Genomic DNA, 12,108 nt, shown 5'->3' with positions numbered 1-12,108 from the left:
AAGACTATCAGCAGACCCCGCCCCTCAAACCTTTGTTTCCAGGATCACAAGTCAAAAAGTAAACTTTTCGTTACAATTTAGCTGCTCTACAGAAAGCAAGTTGATTGACCGAGATGCCAGAAGGACAGCCATTACCACCCACTAACTACTTGGCTACAAGAGTCAAAGGAGAAACCTCTCACTGAAAACATCTTACTGACCTGTTTTTCTTTCCTTTTGTTTGCAACCAATTATTTATGGTCAAATAAATAAGGACTGGAAAAAAAATAAGGACTGGAGATGTGGGTAAACCATTTAGCAGATAGAGAGGTTTAATTGAGAATTCAGTTGTGTTTTGGTCTAATGACTTTGCCCCAGATGGTTATTCTCGGGATATTGACTGAAGGAAGGCTGCTGGAAAGCATGGGCCCGACTGGTGTGGAAGGTTCATGGCCAGGCTCACTGGAAACACGTGGTAGTATTTCCTTTAGTTTTGGTTATAAGAAATAAACCACAGAACGGTATAATATCACTATCATCAATAGACACTACAATTTTATAAAGTTTTGTAGTTAGGACATTCAGTTTAAAATTCCAAAATTCATTAAATTTCATTTGTGTTATCAATGAAGAAGCTCTTATAAGCCAAAGGTAGTGGCTTGTGGAGGTTCAAAATTGTGAGCCTATTCCCACCTTGTCTGAAGTCAGAGAGTCTGAGACTGCTCAAAATTTTGGACAATTATGATTACACATCCTGACCCAGGATGGGGTTACTTGGTTCTCTTGACATTAAGATGGCTTAGATCCACGCCACCCTGACAGATGGTCCGGATATGCAAGTATGCTTCTTCTTCTTCTTCTTTTGTAATTGGAGGCTTAACCTGGGGAGTGGCTACCTTCAGGATACTTGGTCTAGGGTGGCTTCACTGCCTAAACAACAGAATGCTAATGTGTTGAAACAATTAACTGTTCAGCTGTCCTTTGTATTATGTTAAAGAAGTCTCTTGTTGCTTTCTTCCCCCTTTTGTATAAAAGTATACGGAACCACTGGCAATTTCATTATTCACTGGAACGCCCTCCTGTGTTTTCTGTCTTATTATTTTACTCTCGTCTTTGTACTCTTTACTATTTTTCTGATCCTCTACCCTGACAAAAGGTATTTTTATCGAAACTGGTCCCCGACAGTGGCCTAAACCTCTAATTCCAGAATTCAGGAGACTGAGGCAGGAGGATTATGAGTTCATTGTCAGCTTGGACTACAAAGATGGCTGTTCTTGTTAACTTGACAAGATATTAAGTTGTCATAGAGACAAACTACTAGACATGTTTGTCAGGTAGGTTTTATAGACTAGGATAGCTGAGGTAGAAAGAACCGCTCTCTCAATATGACAGAAACATTCCATGGTTGGGGTTCCACACAGAATAAGAAGAAAAAAGTGAGCTGAGTAGCAGCACTCATCCCTCTGCTTCCTCTGGATGTAGTGGGACAGCTGCCTCAAGCTCCTACTGCCATGCCTTCCCTTCTATTATGGACCACATCCTTAGACTGTGATCCAAAATATGCCCTTCCTGCCCTACAATCCTTTGCCAGGTCCCTGGGTCAGAGCATCAAGAAAGTAAACCATATATCAACACCGACCCCCAAGAGAAACACATATTATTCCTCCAAAACTTTAAACTTCCAGATAGGTTTGTCAATATGAATTCTTTACTTTGACCCCATGTATTCCACTGGCTTTAAAACTACTGTCTAAGAAAGTTCTCTGAAACACCAACGAGATCACGTGAATCTGGAGACATTTAAGAATCACGAAGAATGCTCCCACATGGCAGCTTGGCGTCTCCATATGTCAGGACGGTTGCAGAATATTGAATCACTAGAGGAATCACAAGTGAAAAACAACCACCCCATTCTTCCCTGAAATTGTCCTTGGTGTTTCTTTCTCACTTCACATTGCTCAGCTGCTTCACTCCTGAGGAAATAACACATTCACCAGAAGGAAAACGCAAATGAGGTGAAATATCCCAGAAGATTCGTCTAGCTTTCTAGATAGCTCTCTTGTGGCTATGTCCAGAGACGTTCTGAGCAAATGGTGGATGTGGGCGTGCCCAGATGGAAGAGGAAACCCTAAGCACAGACCAACACACCCGACTGCCTCCTCAGCTCGAGGGTGGCACGCCTCACACTGTTGTGCATTTTAGTTTGCTAGCTCATGACCTCTCTGAAATCGCAAGCTACTGTTCAAGGCATAATCCATCCTCTCGTGTCTCTCCTACAATAAAAGTGGGTAAAATAGCAACTCAGGATACTTCACAATACAGAGTTCCGTGTATTATATTATTATTATTGCTATTACTATTATTATTTTAGTTTTATCAGCTTAAAGAAAATAATACGGGGCAGTCTTTGGGTCTATTGTTAGTAAAAGTTGGCATTTTGCTTAAGTAGATGAGCCCTTAGCTCTTCAAAAATGAATTGCTCAATACTTGTTCACTGTGAGATCATCCCAATGGGGATGCCTACATTAGCTGCTGGATCACTCTCATGACCTGGGGGTGGCGATTTCAAGCTTGATGCTTGTGTCCTTTGGAATCTGAGCTTCGCTGTGGAGAAGGGACACATGACTGTTTTCAGCCAACTGCAATAGAAGAAGGTGAGTGGTAAAGTCTGAATGGTTGTGTCCCGTCACAGTGTTGATTTCCAGGGGTTGAGAAGATGACACAGTTACTAAGCACAAATATTGCTGCTGCAGAGGACAGGAGTTTTGTTTCCAGCACCCGTACCAGGTGCCTCACAATTGCCTGCAACTCCAGCTCCACAGGACCTGACACCCTCTCTGGCCTCTGTGGGCACTATTCATGGGCACAACCCTACACGCTGGCATGCATACATGTGTGATTAAATGATAAACCTTTAAAAAATGTTGAATTTTGAAATCCCAAAGTGATGGTGTGAAGAGATGGGACTTTGGAGGGGAGACCCTCATCCATGGAGCCCCTTATGAGTGGGATTGGTGTCTTTACTAAAGAAACCTGTAAGTCTGGTCATCACTTCCAGCACACAAGCTCACATATAACGCATGCTCTGTGGAAAACAAGCCCTCACTAGACACAGAGATCTTGTGCTTCCTCTACTCCAGACCTGTGAACAATATATTCCTTATATTCCCTAGTGTGAGGCATAGTTCCTAAATAGCGTATGATACCGAGTGAAGCTGTGTTCATGCTCCTCTGACTTTCTGCTCTCTGATCTCTTCTTCCAGCTTTCTCATCAGTCACTCCTGTCCAAACACCGAAAGGGAATGCATACAACATGCTCTTAGAGTAAGGCCATCACTTACCTGTCTCTACATCCTTCCTTAGTTACCTGGGTTCTAACTCGTGAAGTTGACTTCTGTGGAATTATCTTGACTCCAGAGAGACTCCGTCTGTAAGTCTGGAACTCACAGGCTCCAACCACAAGGCTTAAATGCAGGGCAAGAATCAAGGGGAAATGCATGAGACAGACCAAGACATTGAAGATAAAATATAAGAAGAATGGAATTACCATGAGGGTTGAAGTCTCTACAATGGTCTTAATATCCTCCTTCACTCTCAACTGCATGCCCACTGATGCTGACTGACACACAACTCAGATTTCAACAGGGAGGGCAACGGAAGAAGAGAATCAACAAAAGAGGCTTCTTCTTGTGGACAGTAGCAAAGGCAGGAGAAGAAATTTACCCAAGGCCTGCAGGGCTGTTATCAGTGGATAATGAATGTCACCAATGGAGGAACCAACCAGGCATCATGAATGTCCACAACCTCTTTTATTTTGCATGTGTATTTAGCACATCATACATACATAGGGTTCCCTGGGGCTTTCTATGCACTCATGCTTTGTTCATGAATATGCATGTCCACCCTCTCTCCTTAGAAGAAATGAAAATGAAATTTATGCCCTGGCAATGCTGAAGCATGCACAGGCAGCCCATATATGGCGGTTCTGTTGAACTTGTTCATATTGGGCTTCATGGTCTAAGTTGATGAGGATGACTGACCAGGTCTCTTCCTCAAGAGGGCACCAGATCTCATTATAAATGGTTTTGAGCCACCATGTGGTTGCTGGGAAATTGAACTCAGGACCTTTGGCAGTGCCCTTAACCTCTGCTGAGTTATCTGTCTGAAATATTACCGATTTCCTCTCTTTAACAAATTGGATGCACTTCCTCCATCCGATATTTTTTCTCATCTTCCACACCATAATATTTTTTGGTTCACACAGCAAATACACAGGATGGAATATTTCTTAGTCCTTGAGTGTAAGAACCAGGAGAGCTGGGCAACTCTGGACCAGAAAAATATCATCCACTTACTTGCTTACCATAATCAGCCACAGCTAAAGGGATGCGCACTGCAGATTTCGGATCACCTGAATCTTGCAGGGACACAAATCACTGCTGCAGAAAGCACCACACGGTTGGTGGGTGTTGGGCATATTTGGGAATGCGGGATGGGTAGTTGCTGAACCCTTTTGTGTATGTAAGAGTTGTTGGAAGGCCCTGGAAAGACCTCAGTGGAAGGTTGTGCATTCCCTAAAGGCCCCCCATGGCAGCTCTCTCAGGCTTCCAGACATGGATGTGAATGGGCACTTCCTCCATTCCCACACCTTCTTGTTTAGAATAACTTTTCTTTTAATATAAGATTTCTCTCTCTCTCTCTCTCTCTCTCTCTCTCTCTCTCTCTCTCTCTCTCTCTCTCTCTCTGTGTGTGTGTGTGTGTGTGTGTGTGTGTGTGTGTGTGTTGAACTCCTGCAATCTAGAGTCACAGGTATTTGTCAACTACCAGGTATAGTGCTAGGATCCAAACTTGGGTCCTCTACAAAGAATAGGATCCAACCACTGAGCAATCTCTCCAACCCTGAGTGATCTTATCTTCTATTGATTCTAGAAAAGATGACAGTTTAACAAACTGGATAAGACCCGGACCCAGCTACCCCCTCCCCACACCTTCCCATAACAAGTTTCTGGAAAAGTGCAATCAAACACCACAGCCCTGCTTCCTTGATTTTATTTTCATTTTTTATTGAAAGCTTCATCAAAGAAAACAGAAATTGAAACCTAATATCCACTGATCTACAGAGAGCCCAGGGAGCAGGGGAAACGGTGTCTAACTTGACCATGATACACATGAAAGAACTTAAAGATAAAACCAGAATCGCCATAGGATTACAAACATGACAGAGACAGCCATACAAAGATGCCCTGAAATAAAAATCTCGAAATGGTGTTTCAGAAGGTCCATGGAGTTGAAGACGACTTAAAACAAGGCTTTGAAAGAAGAAGCCGGGTCATAGTTTTCTTTGAAACTGACGTACTTTCACCCAGAGCTTAAGAATTAAGATTCCAATGATCTTCTTAAGTAAAAGGGAACGTTTGCTTCCGGAATGGACAACCAAGTCATTTCAGATACCCAATGTATCTTTGAAATAACTTTACTGTTCCTAACAGGGACAGAATATCTTAATCCTTTTTACATGTGAGGACGTACCGCCTTTGGGGAGGAAGAGACAGCAACTTTATCAATGGTTGGACCAGAGGTTTTAAAGTCCAAAGTGTGACACTGTTACACTTTGTGCTTACACACACAGTGGCCATCAAATTATGCGCTGGATAATGAATGACTTTCAATCTTAAAGCAGCAACACAGATTCAAACAGCGACAACAAAAATAAAAATGATTTTGTGGTCAGAAGTGTTCAAAGGTGATAAAAATGGTACATTTAACCAAAAGCAAGTATTAGTTTCTCCTGATGGAAGTGGTGTGGGTCTTCTTTCCTTGTGTTGCATCTGGGTAAAGAGAAAGAAACCAACGTAGTTTTCCTGTAGGGGAATCAAGTTTGCTGTTATAATTTTTCCATTTGTATTTTTTCAAGAATGCAGCCAACTCTTGGTTATGTGTGGTAATTAGGAGAAGGACATTATGGATGGTTAAAATTCATCGTGGATAATGTGTGGACATTGATTTCATCAATGATTTAAACTTCCTTGATAAATCAATACTTGGGAAGCAAGACAGACTGGCATGAGCTATTGTTTTCAGTGCTTTCTTCTGTCCACCCTTGGGGTGAAATGCCCAGATTAACAGGGCCAGCCATCGAGAAGAAAGGACAACACACTCTCAGATTAGTCAGATAGCTCTTTCAATATTGACAGTGATGGTTTGTCTCTTTGAAACTCAGAAAACGTAGCAGTGTTAAGAAAATCTCCCAGGTGACTCAGTGGCCTCACGATTTTCCCCAAATCCCCAAGTTCCACCTTGTCCCTGTTCAACTCAGAGGCTTCACCAGTGAAATGGATCCCTCAGCACATTGTTTCCCTGCCCAGCATAGCATGACGCTACTGCTTAGAAGACATCCAACCCTTTCTGTGATAGCAACTGTGTCTGCATGTTTCCGGTTGGCGTATTAGACCAAAGACAACAGCAACCTGTAAAAAGCATTGAGCCCAGCCTTCTCAAATCATGGGGCACCCTGGGGCTTATTGTTTAGCTTTTGTACTTTCCTGAACTCTAGGTAACCACAAAGGACAGCCAGAACAGACAGCATTTGGGTGAAGGGTCCAATTTTGTATGGGTGAGAAATGTTAATCTCACGTTACACTCAACCCATATTGCCTCATCACAACTGTAAGATGAGTTGATTCATGAATGAAAGCCCACTACTCCTTCACAAGAGGAAATGGAATCAAGGATACTGCCAAATCTGTCATCCCTGGGGTACAAGAGAAACTGCTAAGGCCAACGCCCCCCACAAAAAAAGAAAGTTTGGCACACCAGTCCCAATGGCATCCTTTACTCCACACTGTGCTCAAACTAAAGGAGATCATGGTTCTGTGACTCGATTTTACAATATCCTAGCATGGGGCTGCTTCCCATGCCGAGTGCCATTAGAAAAGACTTCCAATTCTGTTGTCTCACTAGTCTGAAACCGTGCATTTCCCCCTGAAGCCCACTTAAGATACACTCGTCATTTTCAGCTTGTCTGCACTTGTTTGCACATTCATGGGAACGAGACTGGATTGTCAGAAGTATTTGCAGCCTATTAGCATCGTAGTCTCTGTAGATGCCCCATCGAAACATCTCACTCGCCAAGAAGATGCAAGGGTCTTGTTGAAATTAAATCCCACTCTTCAATAAGGGGGATTTTAAAAGTCGATATAAAAAAGGATGTGTGAATTTTTCATAGATATTCTAATCATTAAACAAAGGGATTTTTTAAAGAACAAAAACTAAGCACATATTTTTTTTATCTTCAGCACCTGCTGATATTACCATTAGTTCATACAGGCTGTGTCCTGGGTCATTTACAAGACACAGTTGGCAACCACCATGCACTCTGCTTCCCCCGATATCTCCTCATTATCCAAAGAAGCCCACTTTCCTGACCCACTTGTAGCATTTGGATGACAAGGTGCTGATCTCGTTTGTATCGCGCCTTTAGTTGTTTTCCTAATTTGTCATCCAAGATGTGGTAAAGGAAGGAAAAAAATATCAAGACATCTTGACAATCTGAAGAATTTGAATTTTACTTCAATTTTAAAAACTGACTGTAGTCGTAAGTCAAAGGGGGACCGCCATGCACACTGCTGACTAGGAAGAGATTGTGACGCTTGTGCTGCGCACATGGCGCATGTGGGTTTGGGGGGGGGGCGGGGTCTTATTTTTATTAAAGTATTGTACTGTTATCTGCTGTTGCCCTTTCTTTCCCTCCTACACTGGACTATCGAAAACAATCTTAGGTAAAAAGGACAGGAAAAGAGGGAGCCAATTCAAATACGCACATCTTTTTCTTCTTAAAAGATTTTATGGAAGGGCACTCTAGAAACAGCCCAAACGTAAGACACACACAAACACATAAAATGACATAGTGATTTCCTTTGGCCTGAGGTGGCTTAAAAGAAGAGAGATTACGTAAATTTCAGAGCTGAAAGAAATGTTTCAGAATGTGTACGTACGAGCGTGAAGTTAACCTAGGCACCTTCCACAGCCACATGGTAGCTACCGCACAGCCTCATTCTTAGATATGCAAATGAGACTCTCTGTATCACAAGAATACATGTATTTGGTACTTTGACAAAAGACAAGAAAGTATGTTGGTTTCATACTCAAATGAACGATGCCCAGGATGACCCTTACTCAAACAAAGAGAACGGAGAGAGGGTGAACGAGAAAGAGAAACTGAGTCTCACGTGAGTTTTCTGAAAGCCCAGGAACTTGAAGGTTTGTTTCCCAAAGACAAAATTCAAGTCCACCCTTCCAACAGGTGCTGCTGAGCGATGCAGAGGGCTCAGGGGCTCTCCAGAGCACAGACAACGATTTGGATGAAGATGAAGCACAAATTTCACTGCAGTGCAGAGCCATATCCTTGGATACGGTTCTGTGATTGGTTTGGTGGCCAACATACAAAGTCACTCTCTGGACTCGAGCACTCCAATCCCAGGGTGGCGAAGAAGAGAGCTGGGTCCTAGTGAGACAGTGGATCTTGGGTTTGGGCCAGTCTCCTTAGCTGTGGGACTGTGATTTGCCTTAAAACTTGTTTTGTTTTTGAAAGCCTACTCTCTTTTCCTCCCTGGTGCTTCTGTCTGTGTCTTTCCTACGCGCTCTGACAGACGAACCCCGAAGAGGGAGCTCTGCCTATTTGATTCAAACGTTTCATTCAGAAGTAATTCTTCGGAATGGTTCCGTGAACAGAGTTCCATGCCACTACCTCTATCTCCAAGCAAAACTCTGTGAGTGGATCTCAGGTATGATGAGTCAGAACTATTAGGATTTCTCGCTAAATCAATTTAGGTCATTTTAAGCCAAGTTTTGCATTATTCTAAGTGCAAATGTCTCCTTTGGTTTTAGTGCTGGATCAACCCTAATTTCAATTCTCGTTGGTAAAAAGCATACCATTTACTGATTGTCAACTAGCATATGAAGAGCTTGCCTCAACTGCACTAAACGGAATCTTCGATCTTAACGGCCCCACTTTTCTCAGAGAATTCAACCGAAATTTTAGGTCTGTGTCGCCTCTTCTGTCAATATCACGATATGAGAACACAATGGGAAGAGGTGAAAGGAAAACGTCTCCTTCCTAAGTAGAGAATCAAGGTGTCTGTTCCAGACGGGCCAGCAACAAAATGAAGTGAGAAGACAATATCTGTTCATGTTGACGTTTGGAAGGAAGACGACAGTTACCAATGCGTGAGTCCTTCTCAGGGGACCAGGCCCCACTGCACAGAACATCACTGAGTCTTTCTGACAAGTGGCCTTTCAGATGTCTGTCTTTCAGAGCGTGTTCAGGAAGCATCCTTAGTCTGCAGTTTATATGAAGACATTGCAACCTCTTGAGCGAAGGACCTGGTGTATCAGTGGCATCCACCTACTGGAGAGCGGTAGCCAGAAGCTGGGAAACGCTCACAGGGCTGAAAGGTACCTGCTTCCACCAATCCGTCGGTTCCCCAATTCTTCATGCTCGAACTGCTGAGCACAGTAGGTACAAACTTCGACTATCAACAAATATACATTTCTAGAAAAACAATTCTTTTTGCAGTATGTAAAACACTAGTGGAAGGTAGTTGAAATGAAGTTAGAACTGGTCCCGCCATGTAGGTCAAACAAAACTTTAAGGAAAAAAAAGCAGTGTCTACCATCACGACTGTAACAGACTCTCACTTCCTCTTTGGTATAAAATAGGCCATCCATAGGCTGCAATTGACCACAACTAAGAAAGACTACAGAAATTGTCAACAATTTCTCTATCTATTGCTTTTTTTGTTTTTGTTTTGTTTTGTTTTTTTGTGTGTGTGTTTTTATTTTTATTTTTTTTGCACTTTTTTGACCATAAGCTTCTATCTACTTAAGTTTTGTTTTGAGTGCTCTTACGCTAGGTTTCGCAATGGGACAAGCAAAGCTGACTAAAACCTGACAAAGCTCATAGAAAAAACGGCAGATAAAAAGCACTAACGCTTTCGCTAGCAACCACACTCTGTAAATTAAAAAAAATTGCATTCTGCCCCCCAAACACGCATTATTTCTAATGCAGTTGTTTTTAAACCAATGCGAATATCTTTACCATAAAATGTCTGTTAGCCTTTTAGAATGATTGTGTCAAAGTTCATGAGAAGTTCCAGCATTTTCCAATTCTTGCAGTTGCCGTGGTTTCTTTTAACAACAAATTTTCTTCAAATGAAGAAAAAGCATTTTCTTTTAAACTGTACAGTTTCTTTCCACCCTAAAATATCAGTCTCCATCTTCTTTGCCAGTGAAAGCTGGCACAATAACTCAATTCTTTCTTGATTTTTTAAAACAAGACGTTGACAGCATGCCTTGCGAGCCTTTCACGTCCTTAAAATTAAGGCAATTAAGATTCAAGATAAACCTTACCAAATATTTCTAAGAAAACATAAAATATATATATATAAAAACAACAACCCAGTAGGTTCAACCAAGAAAGGAAAAAGAAAGGGAAAAATAGCTTAATTACTGAGGAGAATAATTTTCTCATCGTTCTGGTTGCCCATCTCTTGACACTGGGTTTTCTACTACAAAAAGAAAGAAATCTACTTACACCTTCAGGTAAATTCTGAATTCAAATGTTCTTCCACAGAAAACATCAACTTTGATGTTTATCCCCCCCACCCCTTTTCTGGGATTTGTTTTCCCTTAAAAAAAAAAGCATGACAAGAATAACTGTCAGACCACACGAAGGAACCATTTGCACAGCACATAAAAACTTTGTTTTCTTTGAGTAAAGTATAAAATTAAAAAAAATAAAAATAAAGGAAGAAAGCTTTCTCTTGGCGCCTGTGCAAACTGGAGGCCAACTAACTTCTTGCTCGGTGAAGTTTCTTCATCGAAGGTAAAGGTTCAGATGGACAGCCTCACTCCTGTCTATGGTCTGCAAAGACAAACGGACAGGAGCGGTCATTACATTCAGGTCTATCTTCTGTGGTTTCCCGGGACATCTCAGAATAGCCCAGGCTTTTCTACTATGTCATACTCAAAGAAGCAATGGAATGGGTGTATTAGCTATAAAGCTGTCAAATTCTGTGACTTCCATAAAATACACACTCAAGCAAGAATTCACTCGTCAAAAATCAAGGTTGAGGAACTAAGAACATCTTCTGATTGTCTGGTAATAAATAATGCAAAATATATCTGCAGTGTACCCAGCGAGTCATCATTTCTGCTATGGTTTGCTTTGAGTGTCTATTAAGACTTCATGGTTGGTAGCTTGGTCTCCAGTGGGGGCAGAAGAGATGACAGGACCCTTGAGAGGGAGAACCTCCTAGTAGATCATTGTGGTCCTGTTTATAAGGCATCGATGCAGTTGCCATGGTATTATGAATTTTGACTTAGATATTTTTGAAGATATACTTATTTTGTTTGTGTGTAACTTTTTGCTTGTATATATGAAAATGTACCACATGTAAACAGCACCTGCAGAGGCCAGAAGAAGGCAACAGATCCCCTGAAAGTGAAGGTAAAAAGTGGTTGTGAGCAGCTGTGTAGATGTTGGGAACCTCAGCGAAAGCAGCAAGGGTCCCTAACTGTTGAACTATCTCTCCAGTTCTGGATATTGACTTCATACAGCCCATGCTGGCCTCATGTAGCCAATGGCAACCTCAAGCTCCCATCCCTTAGATGGCAGGCATTCACAACCAGGCCTGACCTGTGAGCTGACTGTTACTCTCTGACGTTTACTTTGCATCTCGTCAAGTGAGAAGTACCACAAACTGCCGCCATGATGTCATCTGTCAACAGGACCCTCACAGGAGGGCAGACAGATGGATTGTACAGTTCAGTATTTCTCTCAGTTGAAAGCACTGATCCAAATGACCTTCGACTGGATCTATGAGGGGGCTTTCCAACCCTAATTCTGGTGGATGGTGGCAGATCTCTTTCATCAGTGACCTAACTTTTACTCTCTGGAGAATGGTGATCACATGATAACTTTAAAAGGCAGTCTGGGGTCCTGAAGACTTGCATTGCATCTGGAAAGTTGCTAAAGTGGAATTTGAAGCAAAGACTTCTGCCTCTGCATCTGAGAATGTAACTTGATTTGCATACATGCTCTATGGAATCTGGTTAATTAAACAATTATTT

The 12,108-nt window shown here is 42.0% G+C and overlaps 1 protein-coding gene across 5 annotated transcripts in view; it reads right to left on the bottom strand.

Annotated features, from left to right (window-relative positions):
• Window positions 1-5,021: 5,021 nt before the first annotated feature.
• The window catches only part of Rbms3 (RNA binding motif single stranded interacting protein 3), a 1,334,377-nt gene continuing 1,327,290 nt past the window's right edge, over window positions 5,022-12,108 (bottom strand). For all 5 annotated transcript variants that reach the window (XM_075964221.1, XM_075964219.1, XM_075964223.1 and 2 more), the window contains one exon: window positions 5,022-10,900. In XM_075964221.1, coding sequence (XP_075820336.1) covers window positions 10,894-10,900 — 7 coding nt within the window. In that variant the 3' untranslated portion in view covers window positions 5,022-10,893. The remainder of the gene's footprint in view (window positions 10,901-12,108) is intronic.

Source organism: Microtus pennsylvanicus, chromosome 3, assembly GCF_037038515.1.
Source record: "Microtus pennsylvanicus isolate mMicPen1 chromosome 3, mMicPen1.hap1, whole genome shotgun sequence".
Classification (NCBI taxonomy): Eukaryota; Metazoa; Chordata; class Mammalia; order Rodentia; family Cricetidae; genus Microtus; species Microtus pennsylvanicus.
Note: the sequence above shows the minus strand (reverse complement) of the source record. Positions and strands in the feature narration are given on the sequence as shown.